This window comes from Podarcis vaucheri (assembly GCF_965113315.1).
Source record: "Podarcis vaucheri genome assembly, chromosome: 16".
Classification (NCBI taxonomy): Eukaryota; Metazoa; Chordata; class Lepidosauria; order Squamata; family Lacertidae; genus Podarcis; species Podarcis vaucheri.
Window position 1 is genome coordinate 28052099 of NC_138754.1, and position 20716 is coordinate 28072814.

Below are 20716 nucleotides of genomic sequence, written 5' to 3' on the forward strand. Positions count from 1 at the left end.
GAGAGAGAGGAGAGGCGGAGCTCCCCGACACCCCCGCGCCGGAGGGAAGCCAGAGCGCCAAGCCAAGCGGCGCCGCCGCCAGCTTCTGCCTCGGCCGGGCTGCGCAAACTTCGCTCTCCCTCTCCTCTAGGGCGCCCCACCAACGTCACCGCGAAGGACCTGCTGTAGCGCCCGGCTCCCCCAAGCGTAGTTGCCGCGCAGCCAGGAAAACACGCGTCGCCTCTCCGGGGCACTTCCAGGCTCCAGCGTTGCCTGCATCAAAGCAGCAGCGGCAGCAGCTCTGCCCGGCCTTTGGAGGCTTCCAAGAATTTCTGGCCCGTTTCACGCTTCGCTCAGCCAAAAAAGCCCCCACCTCCGCATGGAACCAGGCACGGAGGACAAAAAAACTTCACCCCAGGTCGCTTTTGGGGAGAGTCACCTGTTGTTTCTAGAGCTAACTCTCTCCAGCTCCCACTGAAAGGCTTCTATCAAGGCCCCAACAACAGAACCCAGGTGATTTGTTTGTTTTTTGGGTTTGTTTTTTTTAAAACCAGCAAAATCTGCTGCCTGACCCGCACCCAGCACAACACCAACGCTATCTGCAGCAGCCAACTTGGCGGCAACAGTCTTCAGAAACTTGACTGGGTCATGAACGCAGCTGATTTCAAGAACATGACTCACAGTTTGAGCCCAGATCCCGTTTTTCTTTTTAAAACCTCCCATCAATTTTCAGTTTCTCCTTGTTCGTTTCTGCATAACACATTTATACAATACTATAGAGAGAGACTTTCAGGAGCCTTGCCTATACGTTGCATGAAAAGAGCACTGCCATTAAGCCAGATTCTGGAAGAATAAGCAGCATCTGCCCCAGCCAAGGCTATTGCAACCTGCTCTAGGAAATAAGATGGACTGCAGAAGCCTTCATCCACCTAAGATGGGAAGCCTAAATCACTTGGTGATTAGGAGGATGCAGACGATGAAAACAGAATCCCAACTACCTGAATCTCCTTAGAGAAGTACCAATTTCTTTGCACCTTTTTATCCCATGAATATTTTTTTTTGGGGGGGGGGAGAAAACAGTGCCACAGCGGGTGACATTGTGCTGACAATCCAAAAGTGGAAGTGATGGGCAGCTGCTAAACCCAATCCTGACAGTAGTTCATTCTTATAAAAAGAGGCCACGTTATTTAGCTACTGTTCCCGAGGGAAAGCCTGCCCCAGCACACACATACGCTAGACACAAGTCAGGGCTCATATCTGCATAACTGAACTTGATGAAGCAATTGCACTGATCTGCAGATCCTATCCCAAGCGCACCTCATGGGGAATCCTTGCCTCGTTCCTGCTTTCTGACAGGAAATCATAATATGACCTCAACTCAGTTGTCCACTGAACAAGCCAACAAGAAGGCGGGAATCTGCCCCTCTGTGCATCTACAAGACAAGACTGCTCATCTGCAGCGTAGCATCTTTCTGTTTAAAAACCCCCACACATCACAATTCTGTTTTCAAATCCACTTGAATTAGTCTTCAAATGGTTCTTATCCATAGATAATATAATTTACCGTATTTTTTGCTCTATAACTCACTTTTTCCCTCCTAAAAAGTAAGGGGAAATGTGTGTGCGTCTTATGGAGCGAATGCAGGCTGCACAGCTATCCCAGAAGCCAGAACAGCAAGAGAGATCGCTGCTTTCGCTGCGCAGCAATCCCTCTTGTTGTTCTGGCTTCTGAGATTCAGAATATTTTTTTTCTTGTTTTCCTCCTCCAAAAACAAGGTGCGTCTTATGGTCTGGTGCGTCTTATAGAGCGAAAAATACGGGTATGTTCTAAACAAACTTGAAATGTCTGCTAGGAGGAAGCCCCTAGCACTAATGCAACAGGCGCAACAAAAAGCCCGAAGAATTATATTGACCCAGCAATGGTAGCAACAGAACAAGAGCAGAGGCGGAGGAGAGAGAGTATAGCAGACGCAAACTTCTCCACCCAGCCCTCAAACTACCCTTGACTAAAATCCCTGTGAGCCAAGACGGGAGCATCCTTCCTTTGTAGCTGAGAATTGGGGTGAAGGCGGACACCCTCCGCAGACCAACCATAAGAAACATCCTGGTAGGTCCCCATGTTCCTTTCTCTGCTGGTAGAGAAGTGTCTCCACTCCACAGCAGAAGGAAGTAAATAAGGAGCCCCAGAATCCCAGAGCAGGCAGACCCCTACCTACAGAGCACAGGACTGTCAGCAGCACCTTCTGGCCAAAGGCCACACCGGCAAAGGGGGACCTGTCTGATGCCCAGTGAATGGTGATATGGTGAAGTCCAGGTAGCCCCCCTGTAGATTTTCTTGAGGGGAGGCTGATATCTGAATCCTGCCGATGGGAACCATCATCACCCCTGGTAGAGAGTGGCCTGTGATCCCCTATGAGGCTGCACCTCATAGGCTAGCCCAGCTTTTCTCAACCTTGGGTTACCAGATGTTGGACTACCACTCCCATCATCCCCCTCTGCTGGCTATGGAAGATGAGACTTGTAGCCCAACAACATCTGGGAAGCCAAGGCTGGGCTAGACAGAGACTTGCTGACTCCTCCTACCCCCCCCCCCATGGTGCATGAGTGAAGACAAATGATGAGCTGTCAGGGACTGGGAAAGTGGCTGTATGTTGGATGGCCCTGCAGATCTGAGACTTCTTGGGATGGAAAAACACTGCACTGCAATCTGTAGGAGCCAGAGCTGACTCCAGGCTGCAACACCCCCATTTCTCCTGGCACATGGAGAGGTGAGTGTGGATTGCAGAAGAATCAAACCCTGACCCTTTCCTGGCAGAAATAGCTGCAAGGAAGGAGTGTTTGAAAGATGACAACTGGCCCAGGGACACTGACCCGGGGGCAGGGTGATATCCTGACTCCTAATGGCGGCAGCGATGGCAGAGAAAGGAGGGGAATTGGCTGGTTTCCCTCCAGGCTCTCCCACACAGTGAAGCAATTCCAACCCCAACCCTTTAAGGGGTTGGGGGCGGAAGGCTGCTGAAAAGTCTCAACTCCCATGCGGAGGAGGAAAAGGGATTCTGGCGGCAACAGCAGCCACACATTTCACGCATCCCTCCCTGGCAGACCTAGAAAATTCTCCTGTTGATGAAGAGGTAAAAGATGACGGGAAGGTTTGAAAAAGATGATGAAGAATAAGAAGGGGGAATGGGTTCTTCTTCCAGCTAGTCTCCCGGGGGCGAAAGTGAAGAGCACCCCAGCGTGGCACAAAACCGGGGAGAAGACCAGACCCCAAGGAATTAGCCCTGCAGCAGAAGTCGCAGCCAGCAGTGTGGATCTATTTCTTTTTTACACAGTGCTCTCATAAATGTTTTACAGAATATGGCACCAGGCATAATATACATGATCTAGGACGCAGCAGATGGAGGAACCCTTTGGCCAACCCTCTCTTGCTCTGCTTGGTTGTTGTCCATGTAAAGTGAAATAATCCACAACTGTTAACCTTCCATAGGCAAGCAAGTTAAGCACCCTTCTATCATTCTTCACTCTGAGGAAGAAAAAAGTGGGGTGCAAGTCATGGACCGTATGGAGCAAGGCAAGGAACTAGAATTCTAGGATCATAAAAACAACCATTTAAAAGAAAAGATGTTGACAACTTAACTCAGCCACCAAAAGGCATGGAAATCTTGTGTTAAGGACTTCCGTGCCTTGGAAACATTAAACACCTTCAGTCGTGTGCTTGTGTGTGTGTTTTGCTCACTGTACAGTACAATGTGGCCTCTAGGCGGCACCCAAACAGCTTCTGCCTTGATCTTTCAGCCCCAATTTTCTCTCTGTCCTTCACTACAGCTCCAGAATAGCCACCAGCATTCAGGCTCTGCTTTAAGGTGTGGAGAGAAGGTTACATTTCTCCCCACATTACCCTTTATATCAACCCTGCAAGAAAGACCATTTTACAAATCACCATCAGACATGAAGGCAACTTAAGGGTTGCAAAATCTCTTTTTCTCTCTTCTACATACACACTCCCCCCCCCCCCAAAGTTCTGCTTGGTTCGGTGTTGCTTAAACTCAGGTGCATTTGCCAGCTCCCCTCAATTCCTGTTTCTGCTTTTATATTTCAGTACTTATTGACAGGGGGACATGGGTGGCGCTGTGGTCTGTGAGCCTAGGGCTTGCCGATCAGAAGGTCCCTGCTCCTGCCAACCTAGCAGTTCGAAAGCATGTCAAAGTGCAAGTAGATAAATAGGTACCGCTCCAGCGGGAAGGTAAACGGTGTTTCTGTGCGCTGTTCCGGTTTGCCAGAAGTGGCTTAGTCATGCTGGCCACATGACCTGGAAGCTGTCTGCGGACAAACACCGGCTCCCTCGGCCTTTAGAGCAAGATGAGCGTGCAACCTCAGAGTCATCCGCGACTGGACCTAACATGGCCTCATTTTTTCTTTGATCTTATGTGTGTGTGTTAATTTTCTTTCTGTAGAGTACTGCTGTCAGGCAGAAAAGCAGGGCAGAAGCATTTTACTTAAAGAGAAGAGCCTGCAAGACCCCACCACAACCTTCCTCAGGCAGAGCCTCTTCTCCCTTCCAGGGGCCAACTAACCAGTCATTCATTCATTCATTCAATAAGTTTTTTGTGCTAGCCAAAGGCCATGACAGCTACTAACCAGTCAACAAGCCCTCTCTACTGTAGACAGCTTCATTCACAAGTCCACCTCATGCACATGTGGGAGAGCAACAGAAGTTTGCTAACAGGGTTCAAGCAGCTTCCTTAGTCTGGCCAGAAACTCTTGGGAGCTCAAGGTGTGTGCTAGCCACTGAATGGGAAGGATGTCAAGACCCTCTGCCCTCCCCTTGGATCTTTCCATGCAGGAGAAGCAAGCAGTTGTGCCTCTGTTAAGCATCACTCCTCCCTGGTGGGTAGGGAACACATTTTGCTTTGCTGCAAATTCTTCTCTGCTTTGAAGGTGGCCTCCTAACAGACTTACCTGATGAAAAGGAGATGTAAAATGAGAAGGGGGGAAGAATTAGCTGCTCAGAGGGCACTCTTAATTGGGCAGTATACAAAAGATGTAAACACAAACAAACAGCCACAAGTTTCAGGTACAGGCAACTTACATTGAAGAAATTGGTCTTGTTCCTCTCGCAGAAGAGACCCTGTGCTGGCATGTGCTTCAGCTGCTGCCATGGGAGACTGCTGCCTAGCAACACATCGCGAGCCCACTGAAGATTCTATATAGGACAGCGCAGGGGAAGCAGGAGTTGGAGGGAGAGAGGTGGAGGGGATGTTTGGTTATTGCAGATGAAGCCTCCTCTTTCCTCCCTTCCTTTCCTCTCCCACTGCTCAACCAGCACATCTGCCACAGCCTCCCCCTGCCCCTTAGGCCCCCAGGCCTGCCTTCCTCCCCTCCTCACAGTTAAGAATGTTTGTGAACATCCCAAGACAACGCAGCAGCTCCCTCAATGGCACCAGAGGGGAGGGTGCTCCGTGCAACAACTGGTGTTTAGTCTCACATTTGGTTCAATGAGGTGATGGAGAGCATGTATATAGCCATGCAGAGAAGCCCCTCCCCAGCCTCAGGAGAGAAGGGTTGGGGGCCTCCTCGTCCAGCAAAGGACCAGCCTCATTTTGACCAGAGACCAAGCACCCAGTCCCCGGACCGCTACCTGGGAACAAGCAGGGGCCACATCCAGTGCCCCTCCATGCTGAACAACCACAAAATTTGCCTCCCCGCTCCCCGATAATGCTAGGCTTTTGTAGTACAGTTGAAATGCATACTCTCAAATTGCCAGCACCCCCCATAACTCCAATTTCTCAACAGCCCTCCCCATCCTGGTGCCCTCCAATGTTCTGGACCCACTCCTGGCAGCCCCACCATTGTACCCTGTGCTGGCTGGGGCTGATGGGAGCTGTCTGGAAGCCCTCTGGAGGGCTCTAGGTGGGGGAAGGAAGCCCTGATCGGTTGCTCACCTCAACTGAGCATTCTTATTGCTCCTGTTAATTTGAATGCCTCCACATCAAAGTGCATGAACACCGAGCGTACAAGAAGACTCCCAAGGCGAGCTTGGAAGCCTTAAAAGCAAACAGAAAGTCAGGCAATTTTGGGGAATTGTGTGCATACAAAACATCAGCTGAGCTGTGCACCTGGAATCCAAGCACAGAGCACAGTGCAGGATTCAGCTGCCTGGTAGCTTTCCCTCTTCCCTGAGCCTGCTTCTTTGTAAACCAAGCCCTTATTGGCTCCCGAGACACAGGCCTGCTTGTACGAGAGGGGCTGATGCCTGGCAAAATCTCAGAAGCTGGGGAGGGGGCATGAGATGTTTCATAACTAGGAATGGGGCTTTCAGTGCCTAACAGCTCCTCCCTCCTCACCCTACCACCACCAGCCAAAGCAGAAGCAGTAAGTGAGACAAAGGCGAAGTTTGCTGAATTCCTACAATTTCCCACAGGTTGCAGGGTTTAGCTGTTCTGAACACACAAATGGGACGTCGTCGTACAGAATCAGTTATTTATTTAGGTGCAGAACTGCCAGGAGGTAAGAGGCAGCAAACGGCTGCAGTGGGTATCCCTCCTCATCTTACCGGCCACATCACAGCCAATACAATGGCCAGCACAGCTACACTAGAAGTGCACGCTCAGCAGGCAGTCACTACAGGGACTGTGCTAACATTGCCCTGTCATATGGACACTGCAAAGTCAGCTTCTCCCTGTGGAGGTTGAAGGTGGGGAGCAAAGGAGCAACTCCTGCTCATTTCAGGTTCTAACTCACAGGAAGATGCAGGGGAAGCTGGTTCTTGCTTTCAGGTAAGGCCAAACTGGAGTGTTGCTGCTGTGGCAAAGAGCAGAGGGGATTTTGATTTCGCCCCAGAAGATCTTGAAAGCTCCTGGTTGCTGGTGTTGCTCCTCCCAGTCCCAGAGCAGAGGCTTTCCTCGCCACAAGGCATTGCTGCTACTGCTGCTTAGGGAATGCCACGTGTCCACCACCCACAGGGGCTCTAGGCCTGGACAGTGAGAAGAGCAATGTCCCGTGAGAGGGGCAGCGCTCAGCCCTACTCTCCCACCACCACCGCTTACCTTATGGGTTGTGCTGTAGGCATAGAGGTAGGCCAGCCTGTAGAGACTCTTGTAGTGCTGAGGGAAGCGGCTGAGGCAGAGGCGGAAGGAGGTGATGCAGTGCTCCGTCAGGAACTTGCGCTGCTCCTCCAGGTCCACGGGGAGGCTCTGGGGAAACTGCTCCCCGCTGGGCACAGCCCGCCGCTTGGTGTCCCACTGGGAAAGCGAGGGGGCAGGGGCTTTGGGGGGGACCCCGGGGGGCGGGGCCTGATGGTCCAGCTTCTGCTCAGCCATGTGGCAGGACTCTGAGCTCTCTAAGGGCTGCTCCTCCGGCTTCCCTGGAGGTGTCAAAACAGATAGGGCAGCATCAGCATCTGCTTCGGACCCAGCGGACACAGAAGCCACCATCATTCTTCCTCCGTCGAAGGACGTTACAAACAGTTAAAAAACACCCACAAATTTGAAGATAAGGAAAACCCCATGTGCGCAGAGACGTGAAATGCACGGCCAGGAGAAGACGTTCCCTTGGCTTGTTCTTGCTTCCGTCAGAGTAGCTCAGGAGAGGAAGGAGGTGCTCAGGACCCGTTGGGAACAGCCTCGTCCCTCTCTCCTAGGAGGAATCTGCTGACCCCCCCTGCCCTCAGTCCGCTATTCACTACTCCTTTCTCTCTGGCAGCAACAACCACTTAGCTGTGCTAAGCAATGCTCTCTCTCTCTCTCTCTCACACACACACACACACACACACACACGCACACAGATCTTCACACACCAGGAATGACCTACCCCTTTCCTCTGTAGGTCCTGGGGCCTCTTTGCCAGCAGCAGTGGTGACAGCTTCCGAAGGGGACACAAAAGGCCTCCTCTCTGGAAAAGGCTTCTTCGCACTGTCTTGAGAGTTGGCAACCTCAGTGAACATGTCTTGAGTGGAGTTGGAATCAGAGAGCACCACTGCCGTGCTATCCTGACTCCGGTCTGCAGGAGGGAAAGGAGGGCAAACATGAGGGGGCTCCTAGGGCCGTCTCTCCACACAGACTTCCACCCACCTTGTACATCAAGGACTCGGTGCCTCCTCCTCCTCTCCTCCTCCTGCTCTTGGCCTTATCAAGGCTGTGCCTGCAATCCTCACTGCCCTTCCTCCATTTCCAGCCAAGGCGGCCCATTCACCTTTCCTACCCTTAGCCTCACCTTGCTGTTTCTGCAGATTCCGTCTAGGAGAATTCAGCAGTTTCCACATAAAGCATCCCCCCTTCAGGAGCAATGCTCCATTTGAGACTCAGCGCTGGGCAGCTTTTTTCTCTGGAAGCAAACGGATGGCATAATCCAAAATCTGGTCTGGCTCCACCAGGACTCATTCGCCAGGGGCAGATTTTGAATGCCAATATTTCCAAATGCTGCGACAGTTGCAAGATTACAGTCGGGAAAGATCCAAAGCGGATTTTTCTGTGTAATACTGCTGCTCCTAGATCCTTGACACAGGAACACTGCAGCAACCCGCCTGGACCTGACCGATGAATGAACAGAGACCAGGTACAGGTGCTGCAGGAGGCATTTCTAATCAAGATTCCTGATTTCACCCGAAACCAGAGCTTTCCAAACTGTGTGTTGCAACACATTAGTATGTCGGCTGCAGTGTGTAGATGTGCCACACGAACCTCCCCACAATCCTTCCATGGATGGAAAGGGGTAAGATTAACCTCCGGTTTGCTAGTAAAACTGAATTACTGTGTCGTGAAATGATGCATGTCTAAAAAGTGTGCCCCCAACAGGAAAAGTTTGGAAAGCTCTGCCCCAAACCCTTTTACAAATTGGACAATACAATTGGACCTTAATGTTGTCTTAGGGTGTTCACAAAAGTGTGTGGGAGGTGTGTGTGTGTTTGTTTCTCTATTTACTCTTCTGCAAAGTAATAATTTCAAAAACTTCTATTGGAGGGTAGCCAATTGGAAACTTTTTCCACTTCTGATGATGTACAGAAGTTTCAATATGTGAGGAAGGGCTCTCTTGGCCTAGCCTGTCACACAAGACCAGTGAAATCCAAGCATTTTGTGCCCTCCTGAGACATGCAGCAAAAATCCTTGCGTGGCTGGAAGTCAGTTAGGAAAAGAAGATGCCTTAGAAGTGGGCAGATGGTGGCCAATGCAGCTTCTAATAACCCGTCTGCCAAGCACTGAGCTGCCCCTTTCAAACCTGATGGGAAGGGGGAGGGAAAAGACCAGTTTTTTTATTAGGCTGAGTGCAAAGACATGAAGAACAATGCAGGTGCAGCAAACTTGCAGAAGTTACATAATTAGAAGCAACTGCAAGACAAGGCAACGGAAGAATTGTCTGCCTAAATAGGAGAGCTGTATTATCAAGATGGTGAAATTCCACAGATAAAAAATGAAAACCACTACAGATGAAGAAATGCCACCAGTTGTGGCAACACAAAAAAATGGAAGATCCTGCAGAAGCCGAAGAGCTGCAAATTATGATCTGGAGTTCCCAGAACAGTTCCCAAGGAGAGTGTCAGGCAAAAATATACAGAGCTCTCAAAGGCAATTACAAGCTTCCTCTGCTAGTGAATCTTCCTGTGGATATACCACTAAGGGTGGTCACTCGGAAGGTGGCTTCACCTGCTAGAAGTTAAGATTCAAGAACTGAAATCCAGTCAGCAGGAAACAACCAGCCCTCTGTCCAACATCTGGTCCCTTTCTTTATGTCATCTTTGAGCAAGCGCTCCACCAAAGTGTCAGTAGCTGAGTAGGAGCCACAGAGGCACAAAAGAGAGCTTCACTTGCAACTGATCAATAGCACCAAGAGGGGGTGGGAAGGGCAACTTTAATGCAGGCCCCAAACACCAAAAGGCTAAAGCCGATGTGCAGCCTAAGAGTAGAGCTGCCTCCATCCTGCAGAGACCAGCTTTGTACTGCATGTTAAGAGGCAGTGCCTGTTCAGCAGAGCCAGCAGGTCTGTGAAAGACACCAATGAGGATTCATGGGATTGTAGAGTTGGAAGGGACCCCAGGGGTCATTTAGTCTAACCCCATTCTTCTTCTTCTTCTGGCACTTCATTCTCACCATGGGTGCTGTAGAAGAATCTGGTGGTGTCTAGGATGTTGCAGAAAAGGCATTACACATCTAGGAACAAAATATTCAAGAGGCTTTGGAGAGATTCGGCAACAGCACTGCCATCCTACATATCAAACCACACCAGACCGCCATGTCGGAAAGTCTTCGGAGAGAACCATCCCCTACCTGATGATTTGGGAGAAGAGCTCTCAGATCATACCGCGCAAGTCTGTGAGCAGAATATGCAACACAGAAGAACCTGGCTCAGTTGATCCAGAATGACATCGCTTGTTTTAAAAACAAGAAAAGCGGAAGTGTTGCCACAGGCAGACGATGCTCTTCATTTTCAACCAGCCACTATATCTGGGGAAATGTCCAGATGGAGACTCGCAAAACCAAGAAATGTGGGCTAGAAGGCCTGGTGTGTGGATCAGGCCTGACGTGTGTTCTCATGTCTGAATCCCATTCCAGCTGCAGGTTACAAAGTCATCTCAAAGGCAAATGTATCACTCTGAGATTATGGTGTACATCAGGATGCTGCAGTGGACATACCACCACCAAGACCACCTACATGAAGACCACCCACCTCAGAATATCTCTCACACGGTCACATGACATAAGGAATGTCACGGGAATGTCATGGGGATGAGTGCGCATTTCAAGCATTATTAGCGGTATCTGCAATTTTTCAACTGTATTCTAATTATGTATTTTAGTATTGTTTAGCATTATCCTGCCCCCCTTTCCTGGTTATACTTAGATTATAAATTCTGCAATCAATTTTTTGAAATCTGCAAACAAACTAGCAAACAAAAGCATATAGACAGTGTGCGTAAGGCATATACGGAAATTAAAACAAAGGATCATAGTGGCTTTTATTTGTGCTATTTGAAAGTCAAGGACCCAACCATTGGAACCAGCCTTTTCAGAATCCGTGCACACCAAATTTATGTTTGGCTAGTTAAAACCCGCCCCACTGCCCAGCCACTAATGAGCCTTTGCACATCTTCTAAGAGCCCTTTTCCAGAAGTACAAGGACTAGGCTATGAGTGTTAATGAAAGACACAACATTTGCAAAAAGCAGGGTTTGGCATGGTCAGAGAGTAGGGGATGATGGGAGTTGTAATCACCCTCATCCATGAGGGGACACAGGCTGCCCATCCCTGGCGCAAAGAACAGAATGGGATGGAGGCAGAGCATGTGTTAAGGCGGGGGGAGAATCCAAGGGTTGCAACTCATCTCGAGGAAGCTTTTCCAGAAACTGGATCTCTACATTACCACAGTGAACAGATTCCTCATCCCCCAAAGCGGTTAAGCTGCAGTTCTGGCCTATTGTTCAAGCAAGCCGTGATGGATAAAAAAGCAGGGAGAGAATATCTATGAACAGAGTTTTTAAAAAGGGTTAAGGCAGCACGGGCAATATTGGTTACAAAGGCACAACAAACACACAAAAGACAGCACGGAAAAAACGACGACGACAATAAGAAAAGCGACATTTAGTTGTACAAAGAGCACCAAATGACAAGAATGGATGCTTTCTGCTCTACTGAATGGATGAATGACACGGGCCTCCCCATGCATTTACTGCAGAACAAGTTAGAACACTCTGCTACACAGCAAACACGCTTAAGACAAACGTGACACCAAAACTAGATGAATCCTGGAAAGGAAGTCTGTCAAGTCTCTTGCCTGGGACAACTGGTTTTCATTTTAATAGCTTCCCATTTCTATTTGCAACTTCTGGACTGGACTTGGGAGTTCTTGGCTACTTAACCCTTACTAACGTTCCTCATTCAACCAGCTGCACCTTACTCTACCTCAGTCACTGAGAATCCTAGGATATGGCAAAATCAAGCTCTTTCTGTCAAAAGGATTCAGTTTATGAGTCCCTAAACCACACAGAGGCTGGGCTTATATGGCAGCCCCAACGCCGCCGGAAGCCAACTCTTGTGGACATGCTCACAGGGAGCAAGTAAAATGAGCCGTAATTGCTGTTTACGTTTTATTCAGAAGAAGTGAGCTCTATGCCGGAAAGACTGAAAAATAGACAACAGCCGATGCCAGAGTTGAGGCTCCATGCCATGTATAATACAATCCTACAAAGATTACTGCAGCCAGCCTATCTCTGCCCAAGAACGGCACCCATTAGCAAGCCAGCTTGTAAAAGGTACTCTGTGCCCCCAAGAGACAATGAGGGATCAATGAGCTTCCACCCGCAAGCTGTGGACCTCCTCTTTCAAAAGCAAGGCACCTCCATCCAGAACAGATTTTGTACCCGTTTCCCAGGCCTGACAATCACCTCTAAGCACACTGCCTCTGTCTTGTCAGGATCCAGCACTCTGTTTACTGGCCCTCATCCAGCCCGTTATCAAATCCAGACAATGATTCAGCAGGTGTGCTTGCAATTGGCCATGGGTGGGACCATTAAACTGCACTCCAGAGTTTTTTTGTGGGTTGATTCAGTTAACAAAAATCACAAAACAAATGAAAAGATAATACACCATTAACTTTAAAAAGCAGCATAAAAACATTTCAGAATGAAATGACTTTTAGAAGACATCTGAAGGCAGCCCTGTTTAGGGAAGTTTTTAATGACTGATGTTTTAATCTCTGTTGGAAGCTGCCCAGAGTGGCTGGGGAAACCCAGCCAGATGGGTGGAGTACAAATAATAAATTATTATAATTTTGTTTGCTGATGGGCTTCACTTGGGGCATCTGATCGGCCACTGTGAGAACAGAAGGTTGCCTTGATCCACCAGGACTCCCATGTTCTTAAGAAAGAAGACAGGTGTTCGGCAAGATAGAGATATTGAATTTATTTTGGGGGCTGGGGTAAGAAACCCAGAATGGTTATGACCATGTTGTGAAATCTCTGGGTGCAGCAGGTGTCCCAAAATCTTCAGAGTTTTATGATGCATGCAGCATAACCAACACAAAGGAATATGAGCAGAGTGGGAGTTTTCTATTTGTCTGGTATAATAGAGAAGATATCGAAAGAGCAAGTCAAAAACTGAGTCTCAAAGCTGAACGTAGCATATGGGCAAAGGAAGAATGAGGCCAAACACAATCCAAGGTCTTTCTCCTCCTATTTCCTGTTGTTACTACAAATTAATTAATTAAGAAGAAATATTGGGGGATATATTTTACTGGAACATAAGTGGCCTATATGCAACAAGTCAGTTTCTTATTATAACTTTTTTGGAAGAAACAAAATGTATCCATGTATTTCTAGAAGGGATCAATATTTTCGAATCAGACACTCTTTAAATGTGTTTGGAAATCCAGGCTACCAAATTGGAAGTAGGTGGTGGGTAAAAGGGCCACTTAGTTACACTCATTAAGCCTTTTCTGTATCCTGCTATCAAGAATTGCAGCCATTTCAAAAGAAGTGGTATTACAATTTATGTTAGCGGTATTGCTAAGATATAAAGTATGGCTTTGGCTGCAGGAGAATGAGAATCTTATGAATTTGCAAAAACATTGCATCGGTAATGTCATATGTGATCCCCACATAAATATTGTTTTATAAGCTGACTTGGAATAACTGTTGGCATTGTGGATAAACATGTGCTGATTATATTCATATTTTAAAACTGCCCCCTCAAAATAATTAATTGGCAATTGATATTATACTATGTTAAGCAGCTAGAAGAAATTATTACTAATTGCTATTATATCTCACCTGCCCTCCAAGAAAGTAAAGATGGAGTACATGGTTCTCCTCCTTTCCCATTTTATCCTCTCAACAACCCTGTTAGGTTGAGGGACTGTGGCAGGCCCAAGGTAACCAACCATTGAGCTTCACATGGCTGAGTGGGGATTTGAACTCTGGTCTACCAGGTTCTAGCCTGACACTCTAACCAGTTCAACAGCATTGACTCTGAAGCTCTTCAACTCTTACAAAATTACCTGGAAGGATCTATTTAAAAGGGTGAATGCTGAAGGGATTCCTAATTTGCTAGTGGCAGCAGAAACAGCAATAGCTCACACTTCTGGGGAAATGTTTACAGCACCACCGACTTGGCTTCATAGGATATTGAATGTTGCTATAATGATAATGCGAACAGATGCTTATCCATGCATGGGAGAAGCCAATATAGGAAGATCAGTTTACTGAGTAATGGATTTTACGGATTGGTTTTTGGAAAGAAAAAGTTAGTGATGATACCTGCCCTTAGTCATCGTTTGGGAACACTTTTTCCTTTCTCTGTGCTTGGGATATACAGTTTCTGATATACAGTTGTACCTTGGAAGTTGAACAGAATCCATTCCAGAAGTCTGTTCGGCTTCTGAAACATTCAGAAACCAAGGCGTGGCTTCCGACTGCGCAGGCGCACCAGAAACAACAGTGGAAGCCACACCGGACGTTCGGCTTCCCCCCAAAATGTTCGAAAACCGGAACACTCACTTCTGGTTTTCGATGGTTCGGAAGCCAGAACATTCCAACTCCCAAGGTGTTCAGGAACCAAGGTACGACTATAAACTGAATACTTTTGACTGCTATTTATAGATTTATGTACATAGATATATGTAGGGTGTAAGGGGTTTATAGTTAACTGCGTCCTCTCAGAGATTTGCTTAGTCTCAAAGTCTGGTTTACTGGACTGCTTTAGTCTCTCTCTCTCTCTCTCTCTCTCTCTCTCTCTCACACACACACACACACACACACACACACACACACGCCATTTCCACTCTTGGGTCTTTCCCCCGATTCCTTCTGGCTCCTGGATTACCTTGAGATGCTCTCCAGAGAACAAAGCATGGCTGGAGTGGAAGTCCTGGCTCTGGATACCCACATTATAAACTGCCATTCCTCCTGGGAAGAGCCACGTGTGGCCTTTGTGGCACATCCAGTGGAGTCTGCTTATTTTATTTTGATTTAACCAACATGAGAGATACCCAAAACCAAACCAGCCCAGCACACCTAAAGAGACAGCTTCAAATTCTGTGCTGGCTTTCCTTCCCAAGCAGCTTTGTGGGATGGCTGTGAGCCCAGAAGCAAAGCATTTCCAAAGCACCATTTCAAAATAGACATGCTTTGGGGGTTTTTTTGGACAGAAATGCAAACATCCAACTTTTGTTGAGATGTCAGCATACCCCTCCCGAAGCCCAAAAGGGAATAATGCCAATATGATGAACCCACTTCCCAGGCGATGCAGAGCAGGCAATTCTATATTAAGCTGCTGCTTCTCTGCCTGGGACGTGGGCTGCCAGGTCTGAGCCAAATCATTTCCAGCTCCTCTGTGCCAACGACGTTGTAAGATGCGACCAGCTGTGCAAGGCTTGGTTGTTCCTTTTGGAAAAATCCTATTGTTCCCTGGCTTTGGCCAAAAGGCATTCACACTTGGCACCTTCCACTGCGGTGGCAGCAGTAACTAGATACCTGGACAGAAGCAGCAACCCCAGGAACAAGGGCCAGATAAGGGGAAGGAGGTGAGGAGGAGGCGGTTCTTCAAACTGTCCTTTGGGTTTTGTCAAAGGCAGGCAACTCATGCTCCCAAATCGTTCAGAAATACATTTGACTTTCAACATGCACAAGCTACAGAACCCGTGAAACTGCCTTATGAAGCCAGGTCAAGTGATTTGTTCTTGTATCCTGACATTCTCCCCTCCAACTAGAAGCAGGGCAGCGGGGCTGCTGTTCCCATCACCTGCCACTACCCAGTCCTGCTGCCAGGGCCTAAAATCTTCTGAATACAACAAAGCAGGTCTCCCTAGTGCTATCCATGGGGGATTTGTGCTCATGGAAACAGACAGAATTCAACCAAACCATGCCAATTAAGGCATGAAATAATCTACAGGCCTTAACCCTCCAGCCCAAATTTGTTTCGGAATGCAGATATAGTGCTAAAAGGGAACAAAAATTAGCACAAAAGCAATACTAAAAGGGATGGGGCTAGTATTACTGTGACACACTCATCACAAATGTTCTCTACCCCAGTCTGAGATTGACAGCATTTTGCCATTAAGACTACTGGGTTATAATGTGCATCAGCAATGGAGATGAGCCAGCCAGTTTAGAAACTTCGGAGGAGGGGGAAAGGAGGGGAGAAGATGTAATAATAAGAGGAGGAGGAAAAGTTGTCAGCTGAAGCCTCTCCACTTCATACTGCGAACATGACACTCGCACGGTTGCCACCTGCCTCCCATTGCCCAAATGGCAGAGGTCTGGATTTCAAAACTGCGCCCAGGACAATTTGCCTACGAATCCCACAGCATTCAACCGAGCCTCGAAATACCCTTGAATACAGATCATCCAACTGTCTTGACCATTTAGGTTGGATGGGAGGTGGCGACCTTTATGAGGTTAATAATGAGTTGCAATATTGCCCGTGTTACCGCAGCCCCATCGCCCTCCTTGAAGCAAGCAAATCTGCCGAAATGAGCCCCCCCACCATGATTACAGCACCTCTCTGTGCCGGCAGTATTGAGAACAGGGACTGTACCATCCGGTGTTGCCTGCTGACGGTTTTTTTTACATTTGACGTAATCGTGGTCAACTGGAGTAGCTGTGTAGGGTGGGGAAGTCAGACCTGGACCGGATGAGGAGGGGAGGGAAGTCCCTGGGCCCGGCACAGTCCCGGCAGAGGAGTGGGAGTCGTCATCCACCAGGCAGAGCTTTTCTCTGGAGGAGAAAGAAGGGAGGGAGGTTGTACTGACACACGGTAGCACCTATTACAGGGGGTGAAGGCTACCACTCAAATCCCTCTAAGGAGGTCTGTTGTCAGTGTCTGGCAGTTGCACTTTGGCTCTGCCTGGAGAGCCGCCATGGCAGGCAGCAGCTGCAACTGCCCCACCTGCTTGTGATACATGCGTTCACTTTAAGCCGTTTTGGCACTGGCAATGGAGCCTCCCATTTAACCGAAGCTCTCCCATTGACCCTGAGAAAGTCAGCACTCACTTTTCAGTTATTTTGGGGGTGTTCTTTTCATCCCCCCTGGCGAAAGGCCCCTCGGCAGCTTCCTTCATAAACGTGACCAGCATCTCGGCATCCACCCCAGAGTTGGGCTTCCCCACAAGCTTCAGAATGGAGGCGTGAAGCCGAAAATAGACCTAAGGGGAAGAAACAAAGGCAGGGCAACAACAGCCTAACATATTAGAAATGTATCCCAAAAAACCTAGCTGGCCGTTTACCACTTTATTACCCAGAGCAAATAATTAAATGTAAAGACGCCTGCTTGCTATTGGCAGTGTAAGAGAAAGAGGGTTGCTTTCTGCAGGATTGTGAGAAAGAAGCTGCTTTCCTGGAAAAGATGACAACTGGGGAGAAAGGCTCTCACCACCCGTCGGAAAAGGGGCAGTTCTTGGAAGCTGCCACAAGTGATGGAGCAATAAAGGAGGGAAGAAAGAGCAATGGCTTGACCTTTGGACTGTATTTTTGAAAAACACTTTAAAGCTGCAGTTCTAAGACTTGGCCGGTGGTGGGTGGGGGTCACTGCCCAGCTCTCAATAGAAATCAGCCATATGAAACCACATCAGCGCTTGAGCTGGAGCAATTTCCTCCCTGGTTTAGGGTCATGTCAGGGGGCCGGAAAGGCTACAGATCCTTTGTATTCCTTCCATCCAACCCCCCCCCCGCCCCAACCCCCCCCCCCACCTCAAGCAAGTTGCCTTCCAGCCCTGGCAAAGTCAGGAGGGCAAAGGCTGCAGATGCTTTAATGGTGACTCCCACACTAGCTCTCCCTCTCTGAGCTCCTTACCCGCCCTTCCTAGAGGGGGATCAGATGCAAAGGGAGGTAGTGGCTGCTATAGAGAACTCCTGCCCCGAACGTGCCAGTGGACCTTTCCCTCAAGAGCTCCGAGGGCCTTGAAACTTGTTCTGCTTCAAGGCCACGTCTGGCTGGCTGGCTTCATTGCTTTTACCTCCAAGGCCTCCATTGCAAGCTCTGGCGGGTTATGATAGTGGATCTTCTTGGGGTACCTGGCCGCTTCCTCATGCAGGAAATGACCCGCCTGCTTGTAGTGACGGAGGTAGACCACAGGCGGCTGCTTCTGCTTCTCGGCAATCTTCCCCAGCATGTAGTGGATCAGCCACTCCTCCTCGTCTCCATCGCCCTCACAGTGAGACGCTGAAATGAAGCAGTGCTTGGCCGTCTCCAGCATGCCGTCGCGCCGCTCTGCCATCTGAAACATGGGGAGGGAGCTTCAAGCCTTGCAGCAGCAGCAAGAGCTGCGGGGGGGGGGTTACATTTTTGGGTCTGGCGAGCCCCCGCTTCCCAACCCCGGCCGGGGCCTGCAAGCTCCAGCTCAAGCCCTCACCTGCTGCATGACCTCAGCTGGCAGCTCCGACTTCCACTGCTTCAGCTGCCTGGAGGCGAAGGAGTGCAAGGCATAGGACATGGTGCCGTACTCTATCCACAGGGAGAGGTTGGAGCCGTCAATCTCCAGGGCTCGCTTGAAGCAGCTCAGAACAGGGGTGGCGTGCTTCCAGATGAGGCCGTCGCTCTTCAGCTCGTTGGAGTTCAGCTTGTCTTGGATGCGGCTGGCTCGAGCCAGCGCCATGCCAGCCCAAGAATCAAACCTGGGAGAAGAACAGCACACAACAACCCCCGCACCTTGAGAAGTTCAGTTCCGATCTCTCCCCCATCTCGCATTTTGTGTTTCTTCTAAAGATGTTTATTATACCCCATCGTCAGTCACCTTTGCAGCCCTGAACAGTTTGTGATCAGGGTATTTAAAAAAGACCACCTCCCTCCACTGGCTCTTGCGTTCCCTCCATGGCTACTGCTGGGAGCTTTTCAGCTCAGGTGCTCAGATTTTAGAAAGCTTATCTGGACACGCACACAAGTTAGCACTTCCATGAAGGTCATTATCCTGTGGCAGGGATTCAATCGCATACCAGCAAATTTAGGTTCGTGCAATTAAAAAGGGTTCATGTGTTCTGGCACAACAACACACACCAGGGTGGGATGAGGATTGGTTGTGCGTGCCTCTTCAAGGCAGCAGATGCCAACACAACCACAATGTGCCAATGCTCAGGGCACAGGGAAAATGCAAGCAGCCCAAATGCAAGGGGCCCTTACATGACAAACACACCCCATCCAGGGACCAATGATGGAATGACCAGGCATCTCATCTGGTGTCAGGGGTTCACTAAACTGACCTGTTAGGGCAGATGCAGATGTCATGCATGTAGAACTTGATGGCCTTAGACTGTTCCTTGTTCTTGAAGTGGTAATCTGCGAGGAGGTAGTACAGCTCTGTCACCACCGGAGGAGAGTAGTCGGCACCCTCAGGGAGAGCCGGAACCTGGCAAGGAAGGGGAGAATAAGGATGTCTGGGCTTGTCATGGGCAGCAGCTGCCACCACCTGTGGGAGGAGACTCCTCACAGCCTTGGGGCTCAGTGGAAGGAAAAAAGCTGTTGTGAAAACTGCAATTGGCTTAGCAGGGAATGCCATCCTCAGGCCTCACATTATTCTAATACAGGTGTGGGGAATTTGTGACTTTCCACATGTAATTGGACTCCAGCTCCCATCAGCTTTAGCAGCCAGCATGGCTCAGGGATGACAGGAGTTCATAGAAACATAGAATTGTAGAGCGAAAGGTCATCAAGTCCAATCTCCTGCAATGCAGGAATCTCAGTTGTAGTGCAACAGCTTCTAGAGAGCCAAAACAGGTTCTAAAGGAAGCAATACATGAGAATAAGACTTCGAGAGAGCTTAAACAAAGGAGAAGACATCACAAAAAGATGGAATTCAATTGCTGGATGCCCACAAGGCAATGAGGTCACTTCTCCATTACAAATAGCCTGTATCTGAATGCACCAGCAAACCAGGCTCATTGTTGACAAATGCACCCCCCACCCCTGAAAGAAGGCAGGAGCCCCAGCAGCAGCACCCCTCCCCCTTAATCACCCCCCAAATGATGCAAGAGGCTTGTACCTTGCTCAGAGTCCCTTCAATGTAGCTAGACACCTCCTCTATCCTCAGCATAGGCTTGTCTGTCCGAGGGACAATGGTGGCCATCTTCTTCAGAAGGTTGGCCAGGTCAGCAGACACTGTACTGGTTTTGTAGCTGTCAAATTCAGGAAGGGTCTTGGGCTTGAAATATTCAAACATGAACAAGGCGTCTTCCCACATCAGATCCACCTTGGAGAGAAGGCAAGAGATGCATCAGGCCTTGCCAGGAACAAGAGGAGCCAAGTCAGATTTCGAGTGTACATCTCAGTCCAGCTGCTTAGCAACACAGTAAGCTGCCTTATGCGGCTGAGTGGCAAAGGACACATTGGTAGAGAATGAGGCTCTTAATCTCAGGGTCAAGGGTTCAAGCCCCAAGTTGGGCAAAAGGATTCCTGGACTAGATGACCTTTGTGGTTCCTTCCAGCTCCACAATTCTTTGAGTCAGGCCACTAGTTCATCGAAGCCAGGAATGCCTACACTGACTGGCAGCAGCTCCTCCAGGTTTTCCAGGCAGGGTTCTCTCCAAGCCCTGTCTTGAAATCCTGCTAGACTGAACCCGGGACCTTCTGTGTGCAATGCATGCTTTGCCACAGAGCTGCAAATGCTCTTCCCCACACCTGGGAGGAGGAGAAGGAAGACAAGGTCTACTCTGAGTCCAGCATTCCCTCATGCAGGTAACAAAGATGTCCTTGGGGAGTAGCCAAGGGCTGCTCCTTTCCATCTCCAGCTCGCGGGATTCCAATCTCTGGAAGCAGAGAGACCTG

General features: G+C 49.0%; 1 protein-coding gene across 5 annotated transcripts in view; it reads right to left on the reverse strand.

Annotated features, from left to right (window-relative positions):
* The window catches only part of CABIN1 (calcineurin binding protein 1), a 58673-nt gene that overhangs the window by 22971 nt on the left and 14986 nt on the right, over positions 1–20716 (reverse strand). For 4 of the 5 annotated variants that reach the window (XM_082202970.1, XM_082202968.1, XM_082202969.1 and 1 more), the window contains exons 21-29: positions 19935–20141; positions 19156–19301; positions 18312–18573; positions 17916–18176; positions 16954–17105; positions 16499–16677; positions 7789–7977; positions 7026–7342; positions 5069–5182 (exon numbers count right to left, since the gene is read on the reverse strand). In XM_082202970.1, the coding sequence (XP_082059096.1) occupies positions 5069–5182; positions 7026–7342; positions 7789–7977; positions 16499–16677; positions 16954–17105; positions 17916–18176; positions 18312–18573; positions 19156–19301; positions 19935–20141 (1827 nt within the window). The remainder of the gene's footprint in view (positions 1–5068; positions 5183–7025; positions 7343–7788; positions 7978–16498; positions 16678–16953; positions 17106–17915; positions 18177–18311; positions 18574–19155; positions 19302–19934; positions 20142–20716) is intronic. The other variant, XM_082202971.1, reaches the window with a different exon arrangement.